Raw genomic sequence first — 17,970 nt, forward strand, 5'->3', positions numbered from 1 at the left:
GAAAGATATCACTTAATGTGCTATCTGATTTCATTCCAGCGTACCACACATGAAAGACAAGCAAAACTGATCATTTACACCACCGTTTCTGACTCCTGAGATGAATTCCGCAACCACTGTGCCATGAACTCGGGGATGTAATCATCCACCCCACGCCCACCGAGACACTGGCTTGTGTTCCACAGCTCACTGTGATGACTTCTTCATGGCTGCCTGTGGGTTTCTCACTTCAATGATTAAACAGTTATTTATTTATTTACTTATAGAATAGAGTCATGAGTCCTGATTAGTTTTGATCACAGTGATGGTGTGGATACACAATTTGTTTTATGTGTGTGAGTTACATCATACATTTTGTAAGCAGTCTTCACGACACATATTCACAACATATTTAATTAAGATGTTTACAATGACAAGGACAAATAATTGTAAGACGAGTCTATGACATAAAGGTCTAAGGTGTGGAAGAGATTAAAAAAAAAGTGGTCAATGCATTTTGGCCATCACGTTTTGAAAAGCTGTTTTTTTTCCCTCTCAAGGCTCCTTTCCCTTCACACATGGACGTCTCAGCCTAGCTTCCGTACTTTTTAGGCCATGATTACAGATAAGGGTAAATATATAATAAATATATTTCTCAAGCCATCTGTAAGTCTTGTCTGTCAGCTTTGGTTATACTTGTGATATGTGAAAGATCACTATGAGCCAATGAGGGTATGTTGTTGTTTTTTTTTACATTATCTTTCATTTATAGGACTGTTTGTCTTTTCTTTTTATCTTGAATTTTTTGTACTTTTAATGGGTGTCTGTCAACAATAACCACCCTGAGGTGAACAGTTCACTGATCATTTCTGTTCTCCGTGAACAAGGACAGCAGTTTCTCTGGCTTTCTTGCCCGGAGGCATATATTGATCCACTCTCCCAGTCTCAAATGTGGCATGTTTTTCCACCTTTAGACCCTCACTTGTGAAATGCTACAACCATACCGTCATCAATGTTGTCTCGATCGCTCGATTATTTTTCAGGACGCACAAAGCACGGTGTACAAAGCCACAATATACAAAACTTTCCTCGAAGTGTGTGAAACCCTCCAGGAAGCTTTCTAGGAGCTGAGATGAGAGTTCGGTGCAGTGTGGTTTTGTGCTTGCTTGTTTGTAGTGCAGAGTGTTACACCACAACACTTGTTAATATCTCAGTAATGTGACTTGCTGTACCGCAATGCTTATTCATTACTGCCCAATACAAACATGGATAAATGGCTCCGAGGGCTTGAGGTTGTGCTTTTCTTAGATGGGGAAAGGAGACACAAATCAAGGGCGGGTGGGGGGGGAGTGGTCTCTACACAAAGCCATCACTAAAACCATGCGCCTATACTTACATCTTTTCAATATTTATGTGGATAAGTAAGCCGTGCTGAAGCATTACCTGTGTCGCCATTGTGTATTTTCCGCAGGTATTTTTTTTCAGTTAGTCTGAGCACAAACCTTACAGCCAGGAGCTGCATGTTTTTGTTAAAAGGAGTTGCTGAGTTGATGTTAATGAGTAACTAGTCCTTTTAATGTGTGTACGGGTGCAGGTTAAATATTACTGATGAAAACGGACCTATTTGCCTAATTGTAGGCTTTATTCATCTATTTGTTCATCTTTTAGCCTCCATTGGAAGCATTCTTTAAAATATTTGAAGGATTTATGGAATATCTGCAATACATGCATTATATTCATTGTTTTGTATTCATTGTATTGTCTTCCACCATGTACTCTTGCTTCAACATCTAAGACTCTCTGCATATGGACAACTGCATCTTGTTTATTTCAACCGAAGCTCACAAACCGTATCATAGTAGAGCTCTGTGATCTCAGGTGTCCTTATGCCACTTCCCTGCAGAGGTTGCATATTGTAATCATAACACCCCTGACACTCTGACCCCTCAACCCTGTGTGTTTTCCTTGATGACGCAACCTCTCAGATGTTTTAGTGTGCCCCCTGCGTCCCGTCGAGCGCTTCCGTGACCTCAGCCCAGACGAGGTGGCTGATTTGTTCAGCACGACGCAGCGAGTGGCCAATGTTGTGGAGCAGCATTTCTGCGGCACCTCTTTGACCATAGCCATTCAGGTAAGGCCCCCTCGGTCAGAACACATGGCACGTACGAGACGCTAACCACTGCTGTGTGGCACGGGAGACAGGAGGGAAATTAGTGTAGAAATGAGCAATTTATGCTTCCTTCAGTTCACATGAGAATTCATCTCCAAGAAAGGCCAGTGACTCCCAATCCTACTCTATTATATGGCTGTTACCATGGCAATGATCACGCATCGGCAACTTTGATAATGAATGTTAATATGACAGCTTATAAAGAATGGGGCGCACATCAGTTTGGATTTCTCTTTGTTCGTTCCTTATGGTGATTTAATAATCTCTTTGCTGTTGATTGTGATGAGATGCATAATTCAGGGCCAAGTGTATTGAGAACCAACAGAAGAACACCACCTGCTGGAACAAAATAAGAACAAGCCTTGTTTTTGCACCTTATGTTTAAAGATAAGATCTTTTTATTCCACAGTTACTTTGGTTTTGCATAAGCGTTGATATGTATGCTAATCTCTGATTTTATTTTGCCTGCCAATACTGCTGATAAAGGCAAAAATCCTTCTTCAGAAATGGCTATAATCCTAGATTTCTTTTAACTTTTGGATGAGATTTGCCGCTGAATCTGACAACTTTTTAAGTGAGTGTCCTATTACCGTATTACAGGTAAGTCGCTGTGCGAAGAGTATTGGTGTTGTAGGTGCTCTGTATTGTCTTCAGACTTAACATGACAGACGAATGAACAGTGTCGAAACTACAGAGGAGAACTGAACTGAACCCGCAGTCATACAGACATGGGTGCAGTGTCAGATTTGAAAAGCTTTATTTATTAATTTTATCCGGTACTTTTCTATCAGATTCAAGCAATCCGTCGTAATATTTCGCTGTACCACAGGGGGTCCTGCTGTAACATCATCTTGATTGGCCTATATTACTTTAACCTGGATAGTAATACAAATCTCCATTATGTCGCAGTTATGAGAAAGCGGCTCTGCTTAATTTGCTCTAGGCCTGTGCTGTGAAGTGTTTGCCCAACAAAACCTGTAAGCGTCGCATTTCATAACAGGTTTAAGTGACATGATGGTGGTAATGCCTTAACACATGAATCAATTCCAAGAATGAACACACACACACACACACACACACAAAGGATCTTAAAATTATTTTGGTGGGGTGGAAGTGCTGTGATTCATCTGAAATTTAAATGCTGTTGAATTATTAACAGATATATGCCTGAGTTCCCCACCGTTTCTAATTATCTCATTCTGTTCCCACAAGGATGGCCCTGAAGCCGGACAAACTGTGAAGGTGAGGACTTAATAATGCTCTTCTTTTAAATATATCATGAGGCCTATGTGACAGTTATCTTGTATTAAAAAATAATCGTATTTCATTTGTGGGTTCCAAACTCTTGGCATATAAATTATTAACGCATGTATTTTTTTTTTTTTAAATGCTTTGTCTATATATTTTTGGGTAAGGATGGGATGTCGTGGTTCGAGATTGAGAGGTCAGCTGAAGTAGGTTAACCTGTCAGGATCCCACGGTCACCTGAAGTCATCACATCATGTATAGGAGATCGGTCCTTGGCTCTAATTCGTTGGCCGTTTAAAGTTAGCAGGAGTGTTACTTCCTGGTTGAGCAGTTTCACATTACTAAAAAAAAAATCCTCTGATTCTGAAAGACTCTACCCCTGTGGCTGTATGTTCCTGATGTGGGGGAGAGCTCCAATCAGTGTGCAATGACCAAGTCAGAGACAAACAGTGAAAAAGAGACTGTCAAGCCCTTTAGAAACGCAAGCAAGTGTATTGTTGAACTTTAACCCTGCTGCATGAGTTAAGTCATTAATAAGTCATAAGATAAGTCATTAGTCAGATGTAGCTACCATCTTAGCCATCACCACCCTCAAAACATCACCCATTGCCCAAACATTGAGTCAACCATGCAGCGACTGAGTTTAAAAAGAACAAATCGATGGGAAATTAAGTGGCTGCTGTTTGAGCATCTGAAGCCATGCTACCAATGAAGATGAAGGCTAATTTAAAACACACCCATTTGTCCATCTCCACATATCATGTCCAGATAACTATTCAAACAGACATAAATTAAACACGTATCCTTACATTATCATGCAGCCATGACCTTTAACGATCAAACGCTTTGGAGGAATTACTCCAGCTGAGTTGTGTGTTGGAATATTGGAGAATGGAAAAATTATCAAAACATTAGAGGCCCAAGTATGAGGACTGAAGCAGAAATTGAAGTCCTAATAAGCCCTAATGGGGCCATTTAGATGAGCCACAGATCAAACCGTTCATCTACAGCTAGATCAAACTAGATGAAAGCAGTTTAGGTCATCGGGCTGTTTTGATGATCGCGCATGTCTGAATTAAAACTGGGAATCTATGTTGAAATACTATTCATCATTACATGTATTGGTGTTGTGACTGATGTAGAAGATGTGGGCAGCACGGTGGCTCAGTGGTTAGCACTGTTGCCTCACAGCAAGAAGGCCCTTTGTTCGAATCCCGAAAATTCCAGGTCGTTCCAGGTCCTTTCTGTGTGGAGTTTGCATGTTCTCCCCGTGCCTGCGTGGGTTTACTCCGGGTACTCCGGTTTCCCCCACCATCATAAAGACATGCATTGCATCGTATGAATATGAATGAATGTTGGTGGTGGTCAGAGGGGCCTAGCCTAGTACCTTTACTTCAAGTCCGAAAACATGGGGCCAGCACTGCCAAGGTCACCATTTCGTTGCCAGGTTACGCCAGTGCAGGTAGCCTGATATGTATGCGTTCACTGCACTCTAACCTCCTGATTAAAAACCATCTGCCAGATTCCTGTATGTAAAAACATTTGTCATTACCTAGCACTACACATGCATTCTGGACAGGATTAAAAAACTCGACATGTATTATTTGTTCGCTAATTCTTATCTGAGGCCTGTGTTGTCATCTGCTGTTATACCTGGGAATGTAGCCTTGCAGAAATGTCCCCCTGGGAACATCCCTAACAAACATTTATATAATACCAAAGCAAACTGCCTACCTACGCTTGTCCTGAATTTAAAGTTTAGCAAGGAGCTCAACAATTCCTGTGTGTTTAACATTTACTTTTTTTTTTCAATCTCCAAAAGTTGCAGGGCTAATTACCATATTGAATGCATTAATAATGTTGGCCCTAATGTGCACAGTCTTTTTTATTGCATATAAAGTGCCGTATTAATTATACATTTATGGCACTTGCCATGGGAGCAGATTCTGGTCTGGACTGGGGTGTAATATTGAAATGTTAATGATGGAATTGAAGATAGGACCATAAAATACAATGGAGACATTGAAAATAGGAATTCCAAAGCCTAAAGGTGGTAGTCACATGATCAGTGAGTTTGCAAATCGTGAAAATAGTGTGATGACACAGCTGGAAGCATGCTTCCTAACACAGGAAGTCTGCACATGTAAATCTGGGCACAATCTATAAAAATACCAGCTGGAGCATCTGCAATGCATACTTGTCACTTCTGGCTCTGTGCGAAAAAAAAATCTACAAATATATTGAGCGGAAAATGGCATCTGCATCTGTGATAGGTCTGCATGGCTAGATTTCTTTCCCTGTAAAAGGCAGTCATGAGAGCTCCTCAAGTCATTTTCTTCTTTTCCTCTTCAGATGATGCCAATTCCTTTGTGAAAAGACTGTACCACATCAGTGTTTCATGGCCATAGAGCACATTTAAATCAATAAGCATCCATTTAAAAGATCAGCGTGAGATGGGCTAACATAAAGGCGCTCTCTATCTGTTTATTTACAGGAAGAGGCCAATGAAATAAAAATAAAACATTTCATTGATTTCATTCTTCCCCCCTGGTTTGTCTCTTTGTTTTTGTTTTTTTTGCACGGTAGGTCAGTAGAGCTTGTTATGTGTACCTCTTTTTCTTTTCCCCAGTGTCGCAAGCTGTCGAATGCTTCAATACACATGAGATTTTAAAGACGGTAACACTAATTACTCACAAGCACATGCCAAATGGGTGAATGCGCCCAGTGCCTTGACTAAGGTTTGATGCCTTCAAAAGGCTAGCATCTTTGGCATTTTGTAATCTACTTTTTGACAATATTCATGAAGTTATTCTTATATGACAATATTGTCTTTCCAAAGCATTTGCAAAAGTATTTCCAAAATCATTTGCAAAGCTATGGACTGTAGCATTTCAACGAAATGAATGCAGTTAATGTAAATACATTTAACATTTGTGTGTTTCTACAGTGGAACCGGAGGAAATGTGCACTTTCAGCATCTAGGTCGTGTCTTCGTTTCCCATGTAGTCCACATTCTGATGGAATTTTATATCTATTTTATAAAAGCATCAGCCAAACAAAAAATAATTGTGAACATAACATTGAACATAAATTGTATCCCTGCCCATTTCAACACCTAATGCTCTCCCAGAAATGGCACTGTGTTCATTTTGCCAAGGACGCACTTTGGGATGTGTTTGGGTTAGGAGTGTCATTGTCGATCCTAGCAGCTCTACATTTATTACTTCAAAGTTTATATGTCATCACATAGCTTGTTTCAATAGAGGATGTTACTAATGGAGAAAGTAAGCTGTAGCCTTAGCATTAGCATATTTGCTATTGTCTGTCAGACGTAGCCACAGTAGGAATCCACTTCCCTTCGTTGTGAATTGTGCATGCAGAATTATTGACAGGCAGGGGGCCTGTGCTTTTGGATGTCTCTGGATTAGGTAAGACTGTGTGACCATGTTGACATTTTAGTGGCAGATTACAGAGCTCAGAGCCATGTCGTTTTCTCTCAGAACGTTTATTTTTGTGATATCAGCTAGAAAGTGAGGCTGAGTACAAGCGTCACCCACTGCAGGGTGTGATGTTAGATACAGTTAGATAAGAATAGGTGTTATTAAAGATAGCATAGGTAGGCCTATGCCGTAAGTAAAAACATGGTGGTTGAGATTTTCAGACAGTAGGATTGAGTAGGAGACATTGTGAAAGTCTATCATCAGTTTCACAGTTTTAAAAACATTTCCAATTGTTGATATTGTTTTGGCATGGCTGCCTATTCCCGCTTTAAAATTGTAAAATTCTGTGGAGGAAAACTGCCACTGCAAATGTAACTTCCACTACTAATTATGGGAATGCACAAAATCTGTATGTTATAGTTCATTTGAGTACTCATATATTTATTTATTTAATGAGTGATTACATTTTTTGTTTACAAAATTATCATCTTAACTCAATAGCATTCATAATCCATAGAATCGGGAAAAGGAGTTTTATACTTCTTAGTACTTTAGGAGTCTTGTCTTGTTTTCATCGTTGTTGATAATGTTTTTCTCCTCTCTCGTCTCCTTCATGGTCATTAGCCTCGCACAGCATGCTCAAAGCATCCATTCTCCCAAGCTGAGGGGAAAACAAAAACAGATCCACATTCAGTCAATCAATGCAAAATGCCAGAGATGCCAGAGATGTATTCTCTGTGACTTCGTATCGCTGCATTCCATCTAGAGCCCACTGTGTCCTCTGCATTAGGCTCCAACAAGATGGCGGTGTTGATTTGTCCATTACTGGCTTTAAAGACCTTGGCTTTGTGTCTTGAAGTGCACACATAAAGGGCACTGCCTTTGCCTTGTGCCTGCTGCCATTTTGCCTGGGCAGTTTCTAAATCTGCTATCAAGCAAAGGCTATGAGAAATGAATGTGTCCAGCATTCAAGGCAATTTAGTACCAGATTCGAGACCCCACTTGAATGTTTGCACCAAAACAGCAAGTATGACGAGGGGTAATGATGCTGACACTTATTCTACCATCTTTTCTATATCTGGGTGTGCTTGTATTTTATTCACCAAATCATTATTTTGAACGTAACGTGTTTTGTTTGAAAATGATCTTTTAATAAGGACATTTTAAAGAACATTTCACAGGAATTGATTTAGATAGAAAGCAAATCCTAGATTCTAGGATTAATTCCAGATTAATTTTGTTTGTGAATTTCTGGAACTATTCATTTTGCATTCATTCCTCATCATACCTTGCCTTCATGAAATATGCGATGCTGAGGGATTGTCCTTACACTTCCTTAATTTATTGGAATAATCTCCATTTTTATTAACTAATTTTGAACATGAACTTAATCTGAATTAGAAATCAATTCAGTCCCTTTATGAAAACATATTATCTTGCATATAGTGCACCTGCTACAGCACTGCAGTCTCCCCATTTATCAACTGGATTATTGCAATCAGGTGCTCTGTGCTCGTAATAAAAAACCCGCCCTTGACTGAATAAAGGCACCAGACTGTATTGAGGCAAATGCAGTTTTACAAACTCTATGCCTTGAGCAACCCCAGAGACTGGAGACAAATTTCAGCATCAATATGGTGGAATTGAGTTTCTCTATTCTCTATCTTTCTGCAAATATGGCAGTGACTGAAAAAAAAGCCCAGAATCATTTGTCTTCCTTTGCAAAGCCTATGTGGCCTCGCTGATGCAGAATACATCAGATAATCTTGAACATGCACACTCTCAGAAGGTAAACGGAGAACTGAGGCAATCAATGCTCAGACCATTGCCACATCTCTTTTCTGAATGGTTATTGTTCAGAACCGAAGGTGGTATTTCTATTATGGGGCTTAGCAGTATCAGGCTACTGTATTTGCTTATACAAAACCTGCCCTCGAAAGCTGATGTTTGCCGTGTACATTCACCAAAATAGATAGGATGGGATATTCCTCATTTCTTTCATTTATTCTTAAATATGAAATATATTTGGAAACTGTCAGAAAACTGTATCTTGTATAGCCGATGCACATGCTGTACAGCACTTTAGAAAAGACTTTACAATGGGAGTAGAAAACAGCAGTCACAACATATGAATATGCATCCTTAGTACAACTTCCCAGATCAGCAAAGGAATTGATCCCATGCAATCCCATCTTTGAAGTGATATATAAGAGGGTTTTTCTTTTTACATGGCAGTTAATCAAACCATCAAACAAACTATTAACAACCAAATTATGAGGGGGAGAGTGTTTCATCTGAGGGAGAAAGTTGGGCTGGTTCACCACACCTCAGGACCTGAAGATTGGCGTTCTGACCAGAAAGTGCCGTAGCTACTCACTTTGATTCGGGAGCAAAATATGGCTTCAGCAAGGGTTTGGGTAGCCTGCCTCTGCTCTATTGATCTCTCTGTATCAAAGTCACCGCACTGAGATATCAGGGAGAGTTCCCCCAGCCTAGGGTTCAAACCCACAATATTGGACATGGGTGACAGGAACTGTAATGAGTACACTAATTGGCCATGATCGCTATCTTTGTCAATAGTGTGGATTTAGAGGGGAGGTTAAAAGCTACAGTATTTTTCCCTGTTTGAAATCTCAAAAGCATTTTCTGAATGTGGACAAGTGTCCCCACAGGCCTGTATAAGCCAGGCTCATTGAACAACCTGGGCGGCATTACAGAGACACTCCCCTCTGAAGTTTCCCAGCAAGCTTTAGCCTTAAACAAGTCTGAAGCTAAGAAAAGCTCAAAGGAAAAAAAGCTGATTGGGCCCCAAGGATGGGAGTCCTGCGTGAGAGAGAACAATGAACGGGTTCTGTTCAGTTCAAGAAGAGTTTTGGCAGGTTTTGATTATGATAACTTTAAACGGCCGCAAACCATGAATTTTTCATATAATTTACTATCTTCATAGGTAACACAACAAAAGCGTAAGGCCAAAATGTGATTTACATGCCTGGACTGACATTGCAGAAATTTGCCAGAGTACCTTCATTTCCTTAAAAGACATATATCGGTACAGTGATTCAATGACATTTTATTTGAAATTTAGAAAAATCTTCTTAATTAAGAAAGTTTTAAAACCCGTTTCAGTATTGATTTATTCATTATGGATGTATCTGTTGGAATAATTTAGCTTCCTCTAATCACTATGGTAGTGTCAGCTCTAAGCTGTTGTTGCTTTTTGCCCCTTGTCTTAATAGGAACACAGCTGTTCATGACAAAATACATTTGTCTGCCTGTCTGACTAGATTTAACCTAAACAATATAAATAGCTCTGCAGCCATTTTCCTCATTTGTCTTTAGTCACAATATAATTAATAGACATCTGTTTTAATTAGGGACAGAGGAAAAAAACTTTACAAACCTCTTGTGTCAATGACAGACAAGTTTCTAACTGAACTATCTGAGTAGACTACCGTGAGTGACATCGATACTATTGCTTTTTGAGTCTACGCGCAGACAACAGCGGATGAATGCTAACGCTGAGAAGCCATCAGGGCCGTGGGTTTTAAGAGCGATAGGAGGACACACGGTGTGAATGGCTGCCAATGAACCATGGCCCAGACAGCTGCTCCAATTAGAGGCTCATTGAATCAGTGGTTCTGTACGCAAGGTCAAGGACAGCCAGGAATGTAGAGAGGTAGACCAAACAAATCTGTCTTACTCAGCCTGTTTCTCCATCAACTGGAAATGTTTTTGGACCTCAAAGAAGTTTTAGCCACTGCAAGTTTTATATGTCATGCCTTGTGAATGATGGAACTCGCTGTGACATGAAGGACAAAAAGGCCTTAGGTGATTCTGTCAGGTGGCCTAGGTGAGACGGTGCAAAGGTCTCCAAAATGCATTAAAGAGAATCACTATCCATTCGAGTTCAGTCAGTTCATTGGATATATATACTTTCAGTGTTCCTTTTGTATGTATTGAATGCACAAAATGTACTCGGTAACAAGCTAGTTTTGTATATCAGGACTCCTAGTTGCTACATGACAGGGACAATTGAGTTTTCCGCAGAAAATAAAGCCATTACATTCAATTATTTTTCTAGCTCAATTTCACCTTTGAATACTATTTAATATTGGATGTGAACAAACCATTCCTCACTGCATAGCATTGTATGATATCATTGAAATGTCCTCTGAGATTGGTTTAAAATGCTAAGCAACATCTGAAATGTCTTCGTGATAAACTATGTTTTGGTGGTGATGTGTTGTTTTTTGTTTTTTTTTCATCAAAGTGTCCTCAAGGTAGAAAAACTTAATAATGCAACCATTATGCAAATGGCCTCATTAAATAGGAAATGCATTGCAGCAAAGCAGATGCCTCCAAACATGTTATCTTGTTTGTAACAGTTAGCAACGCTTATTCACATAGGCTCCTCTGTTTATCTCCTCCGACTAATAAAACTCAATTGAAATCATGGGGTCGTTTAATATTGCTGTGGATGAGTAGCATAGCTCTTCTATGTCTTGATGAAGTGCCAGGCTGGAGGTTAATTTATTTGTTCTTTTTCTCCTAATTTCTTCACCCGGGTGATTAGGACACTGTCAGTGACATTCAAATGCATTAATCCAGCTTTGTTGAAACCAGGAGTTTCATAACTCAACTGCCTTGTTAGAAGACACAACAGCTGTCTCATATTTTTATGTTTTGACTTTTCCAGTAGCTTTGTTGCCTGACATAGAACACAAAAAAATTTGGACAACTATGCCAGTTGTTAGGCAGTGCTAATGATCACAGTTTTTGAGCTTATTCTCTTAGAAGTGGTGTGCATTTAGAAGTCTTCTGTTAGCATGTCATGTCCCTTAATATATTTGTTAACTCTACAAATTAATTTTTTTCAAAAAAAATTATTGATATCAGTTAAGTTTCAGATTGATTTCAGTTTAGAAAACCCAGCGTATTGATCACTACACATTATGTTCAGTACAATACCATTTCCCATTTCCCCTACCATTGTTGTTACAGCATGTTCACGTCCATCTGCTACCAAGAAAGACTGGGGACTTTGAAAGAAACGACAGTGTCTACGATGAGGTAGGATAGATATTCCTGTTCCAATACTGTTGAAAACTTTCTCTTTTGGTCATATACTTCTGCTGGTGATTTGTGCTGAGCACAGTGACTATAAGCAGTTTCATGAGTAGCATGCTATCTCAATAACAAGGTTCATTCAAGTAAAACAGTACTCCTATCTTAATGAACTGCTAGCTAACTGAAAGCCTTTCTACTGTTCCTGTCTTTTTTTATGTCCAGGAACTTTTCTTTCCTCTGTTGAGCTCTTAACAGTTCTGTTTTTGTTATGATGCTCAGAAAACAAATGGTCATTTGTGTAGTTTAACAGTTACATAATCAAAGACATTTAAACATAAAACATCAACAACAAAAAAACCTTTCAGATCTACTTTGACATGTTTGAATTTGTAACCAGAGACGCCATACCTCGAGAGAATATCAATGACAAATGATTTGATATGAATCTAATAAGAGCAAGCCTGCTTATAATTCTGCAAAGTGCTTGGGGGTAAATAGACCACAGCCATAACATTGCTCTACCACTGAAATATAAATAGGTTTGTTTTTAATTTGCATGCCATCATAAGGGTTATTGTGAGCACACCCTAGCCATTTTCTTTTTTTTTAGTTTTTTTTTTAATGTTGTGCACTGCAAATGAGAACATTTCTCTTTGAGGTATTTTACTCCATTGTGAATAATCACCTAGGGTTCTCTCCGCAAACCTTCCGCTGATTAGTCTTTATAGGCAAAACTAAGCACCTTTTGTGGCCCATAAAGGCTCTTTAAGAGGCAATAGAAACAGTTCAACTCTGCGCCTCCCACTGAGAATTGCCATACGTCCTGATCTAAACTGTTTGTTTGCATATTTATTTATTCATTCAGAGTATATCTGTCACTTTATCATCGTGACGTGTTGAAATCATATTGTGCAGATACCAAATCTTTTCATGATGAAGGGATCTTTTGAAGACCACAGTGCTCTCTTTTGGCCTTTTTTTCATTATCTTCCATCTGAGTTATCGCCACTCATCAAGAGTTATATTTCAAGGAGGAAAATATGCATTGCTTTGTGTTATGTGTTTCTAATATGGGTACTGATTGATTAGTGAGTCAATAAGAAAGTCATTTTACCTCCCTGTGGACTCTGTGTTGTGTTGTGCAGATAATGGATTGGGTGTTTATCCTGGGGAGAGTTAGGAATGGGACGCCGGCATGGGATTTTATTTGTCATTTTATTTAGACGAAGTGACACGCCAGGGTAGACTCGCGCTGCATGGTCGTAAAGAGCCTGTCCCTTTCTCTGACAGGCGCTCTCAAAGAGATACAGTCTTCAGCGAGCTTTTGTGCATTGCTCTTCTCTGATGTACCAGATGGCATATCCAATTTTCTTTGCAGTGTCACCTTGCCAAAGAAATGTCACTGCATATCATATTTGTTTTGTCTTTTCTTTCTGTTGTTTTCTTGCTTTGAATATATCAGCTTGTCAAAAGACCTAATGGGTAAAATGGTGAGCACGGAGTCTAAGTCTAAGTCTCAGCTCGTCAAGCATCCAGTGCTGCCGGATTCTCCTCATAACACAGACTATAGCTCACCTACCATCCGGAGAAATGGAATGTCACAACCATACAGACTTGTCATGTAATGACTGTAATGTCGAAATGGTTATGGTCCCAGGATTAACACAGCTCAATACTCGCCCTACCATACCCAACAGAATGTCATGGCATCATATTATGGCGTGATTATAATACTTAATATCATTAAATGGACCTAAATTCTCCAGGAGAGTGATGCGTTCTTTGAAGAATTTGTTTCATTGGTAGAGTAGTGCTTTTGAGGCCACTCCCCTGCTGGAGGTCCACACGTGGATCTTGAGAACTCTTGAGAGCCCAGGCCATTTGTATTAATAGCTAGTGTTTAGTATTAGCAGTAGTCTATATGGAAGGCACCATATTATTTTCATTTTTTTTCCATTTTCTGACAGACATAGGGAAGGAGTCTTCTTAACTTAACAATATTGATTAAAGATTATTGTGAAACATTGTTTGAAACATTGTTATAAGAGCTCTGAAAACTATTTTGGATTGTGGTTTCGCCATGTAATTCTATGTTGCATGTAGGCGAGACCGCTGGGCTGACAAAGATGGATCAGGTGAGTGCTTGACAAATGCAGTGGACACCCTCTGTGAGAGCAAGCCAAAAAAAAAAAATAACACCTGTTTGCCGCAAACGTTGCCTTTACTTTCCAGCTAGCCTTCTCCAAGGCTCCACTCATTACACCCAGTAAAGGTCAGCAGTTTTCAAAATAAGTGCCTTGACCTTTTAATCAGGCAAGACAAAAAATGACTCACAGTTGGCTTTCTACCACCGTTTTTTTTTCCCCTGTTGTGATAGTAGATGGGATTTCACAAAGATGTATAGTTCTACTTTTTGTCTGCATATATTTTAAAAATGAGGAAATGTACCTCAACTTTGAATTTACACTTACATCTACAGCGAATGTCATAGTCATTCACGTCATCGTCATTCACGTCATCAAATTTATAAACCACGCTCTCAAACCTTCTCCTTGGAGTATTGTCCTGAACAATGTCACATTGGCACAATAACTGTTAATATGGGTTGAGAAGAATTACTTTATTCTTAACCTATTATTGCTGTCACTCAACTACTTCATCTCACTTATTGACCATAGCATCATTAGCTACTACCTCAAACATACATTTAGTCCAACTTCGCTAGCACTGTATTGACCTCAAACCCACTGAAGCAGTGATGATGGGAAAGTATTTCTTAGTATTTCTCATCTCATCTCTTTCCAATCTTCTTTATTCATCTACTTTGCGAGAGCTGAAAGGCCCTATAAGACAGTTCATGAACACCTTGAAGAAACCTAGCGCTAACAGATTAGCAAGCCTGTAAGATCGGTTGTGACAGACAACCATTAAGACTAAGATCTGGTATAGGAGCAGGTGTGAGTATTCTGAAGCTGATGTGTCAAAAGAAAAAAAAAGGCTGCCATTTTACCACACCGTTCACCCCTGCTGCTCACGTTCGATCCACCCCATCATCATGATTGTGTTATACTTTTTTCACAGTATTTGTGCGAAACATTTGTATCGTAGGCATACTACTCAAAGTGAATGTGGGGCTCCACATAATCTGAAGTGTGTAAGCCCAATTGTTCTGTCTGGAATCTAACCATGACACTGTTGCTGCCAAATGGCATTTTAATAGAATGGAATGAAAAGTGCATTTGCTGAATAGTTCCTTCATCTGAACACTGAACACAGGCTTTTATTTTTTCGAATTTGGACAAAGATGACAAGGCTGAGCCTAGATAAATGTCCTAGCACACAATGCCAGACACTGGAATCACACTCTGCTGATTTTATTTCTTTATTAAGTTACTTTTTACCCAGTCACACTTAGATAATGTGATTTTATGGCCTTTAAATTCTCAAAATCACTAGACATTCTTTGTTCATTGAACATCAAAATAAAGCATGAAGTGATATACTCCATACAAATCAATCCTAATTTATAACCTTAAATTGTTATCAGTAACTCCTTGAAAATGAAAAAAATGGACCTTCAATACATTTTTTATTATGTGATTGGTTTTGGTGCCATTGCACCATTTTAGTTCCTGACAAGTATAAAGACAAGTGTCATTTCAACACAGCATCATCGACATGTAATCTCACAGCATGAGGAAGTTCTCTTTGGGACTTCCTGATTAGGGCAAGCGTCGGATCATTGCATGGCGGCTCCCGTTCCCTTAAAGCTTGCCTGAGACTAGTGGGAACTCAATTACTTGGCTGTCATGCTTGTTAGAGGCAACAATGGCAGCACTGTATCATAACTTGTAATTTTGTTTTTTTCTGTAATTATTTTAGTGTTATTATCTTATCTCACCCCCTAATGCTGAACCAAAAGAGAACATATTGTAAGAGGGGAATTTGGTCAAACCATTTGAAAGTTCATTTAATTAAAATGGAATTTAGTGGAACATACTCCCTTGATTGAATTCCACTGTATAAGTAGTTCCTTTTGCCAGTGTTATTCAGTCAGGGATACTATAATATCATCAGATACCTGATACCTAAATGTCATATCCTACATCTTCTGAGCATTTTACACGGTACTGAACGGTTGTGTTTAAAACCCATTACCGGTAGCGTGTTCCTTTTCTGTTAGAGTTTCTAAAGAAGCTGACATTTAACACATGTTGGCAATCCTGAAATGAGATTTAACTTAAGGGAAAATAAAGCTGTGATGTATGCTTGAGGGTGTAGGTCCAACAGCAGATTTTTTAATACACAACAACAATGTCAACAGGGCCAACAGTGCTATTTCACTATCTCCATTCTTCAGTTTGCTGAAATTAGAATGTTTCTTTGTTTATTTATTTATTTGGTCAGCATATTTTCATGTGGACAGGTGGTAAATTTGATTAAGTCATTTAGGAATCAATGCTGTTTACTGCCAAGTATATTTGTCAAATAAAGTGCTTGGTTCAATTTGAACTGGAGTCTAGAACAGGGCCTTATCTAAAACAATATATTGCATTTCTGTTACCCCTCCCTCTCTCTCTCTCTCTCTCTCTCTCTCTCTCTCTCTCTGTCTGTCTGTCTGTCTCTCTTACTGCCTGATATATTTTGATAGCCTCATTCATTAGATCTTTATCGAAGGCTCTCAGCACAGTGTGAAGCTACTGAGACACAACTATCATATTTAAGGGGCTTGCTCAGTTTTTATTTGGCCGTTATTTATCATTCAGCCTGTCTCCTTTGTGGCGGTGTTATTAGTGAACACGAGGGAGAGAGGGCAGTGTAATGAGAAATATCAATGTATCCTCATGTTCCTGCCTGCACTGACAGTACACTATCCATCTTGCTGACACTTACCTAGTTAACATTTTCATCAAAAGGGCTGGAATCCCTTTCTCCTCCAGAGTAGGAGTTTCCAGCCAAATGGCTTGGAGAAAGATGAAGGATCCCGGATGGATGGTTTTGTTGAGTAAATGGTCTTTGTTGCATATGGTAATGTCCACTCTTTCTGTAACCTGGCATTTATTTTCTACGTTGGCATTGGTGGGTAAGAAGTGTTGTAACAATGCATCACTTGTGTCCAGTTTAATTAGAAATCTAAGGTTTGCGTAGGTGTTAGTATAATGTAAGAAGCTGTGGAGAGCATATGAGTTAAGAAATGACTAGAGGTGCTGTTGGAATCACTGTTGAGCTTTGTTTCAGAACAGCCCAGGTGTTCAGGCAAGGTACACAGGGTGATCTTCAGACAAAGACATGCTGGCTGTTACAGGGCAATCAGGGCAAGCAGCCACACACACACACACACACACACACACACACACACACAAACTGATTTTTGGAGTGCCTTCACTAATTATGATTACAAAGGTTACTCTCGATTAGAAAAACTGAAATTGACTGAAAATGGTGTTGAGGACAGTTCATAACATTTAGAGCATTACAAATATACGTTTTCTAAAATATTTACATATGTAGATACCTTGTGGCCTTATGACAACAACACTTAAGTAATATCCTGTCTAATGTCCTCTTGTTGGATATAGTACACATATATTTGGCAAGTATCATTAACATGGAATATATCATATAGAATATTTTCTGTACTTTCTATTATTGTTGTTGTTGTTGTTGTTGTCCTGACTGTTCAGATACTCATTTTCCCTGTCTGCCTTGTGTGTCACTCTCTGATGAAGCTGAGACGATGTGAAATTGTGACATTTGTTTCTTTTGTACACGTGTGCCCTGATGTCCCAAAGAAACAAAAAATATAGTTTTTGAACCTCATTTTGAGCGAATATCCATCACAGGTCCACATACCACAATTTAGAGTCAAAGCCAAGACAGGTATTGATTTCTGCATAAGAATCCTTTCCATGTCCATCCGTTCTCCTTCAAGAGCCATCAATGTAGTGCTTTGCCCTGGTTTTCCATGGGATGCTCTCAAACCACCATCTGCACCATCTGTGGCAGACAAGGCGTCCAAATGTAGAGGCGGCGCCCAACCCCCCTACGGTGCCCCTGGCTTTGTCA

The 17,970-nt window shown here is 39.3% G+C and overlaps 1 protein-coding gene across 3 annotated transcripts in view; it reads left to right on the forward strand.

Moving 5' to 3' along the window:
* fhit (fragile histidine triad diadenosine triphosphatase) overlaps positions 1-17,970 on the forward strand; it is a 176,993-nt gene that overhangs the window by 125,115 nt on the left and 33,908 nt on the right. For 2 of the 3 annotated variants that reach the window (XM_031567523.2, XM_012841129.3), the window contains 3 exons: positions 1,965-2,110; positions 3,362-3,391; positions 11,839-11,907. In XM_031567523.2, the coding sequence (XP_031423383.1) occupies positions 1,965-2,110; positions 3,362-3,391; positions 11,839-11,907 (245 nt within the window). The remainder of the gene's footprint in view (positions 1-1,964; positions 2,111-3,361; positions 3,392-11,838; positions 11,908-17,970) is intronic. The other variant, XM_031567524.2, reaches the window with a different exon arrangement.

This window comes from Clupea harengus, chromosome 5 (assembly GCF_900700415.2).
Source record: "Clupea harengus chromosome 5, Ch_v2.0.2, whole genome shotgun sequence".
NCBI lineage: Eukaryota > Metazoa > Chordata > Actinopteri > Clupeiformes > Clupeidae > Clupea > Clupea harengus.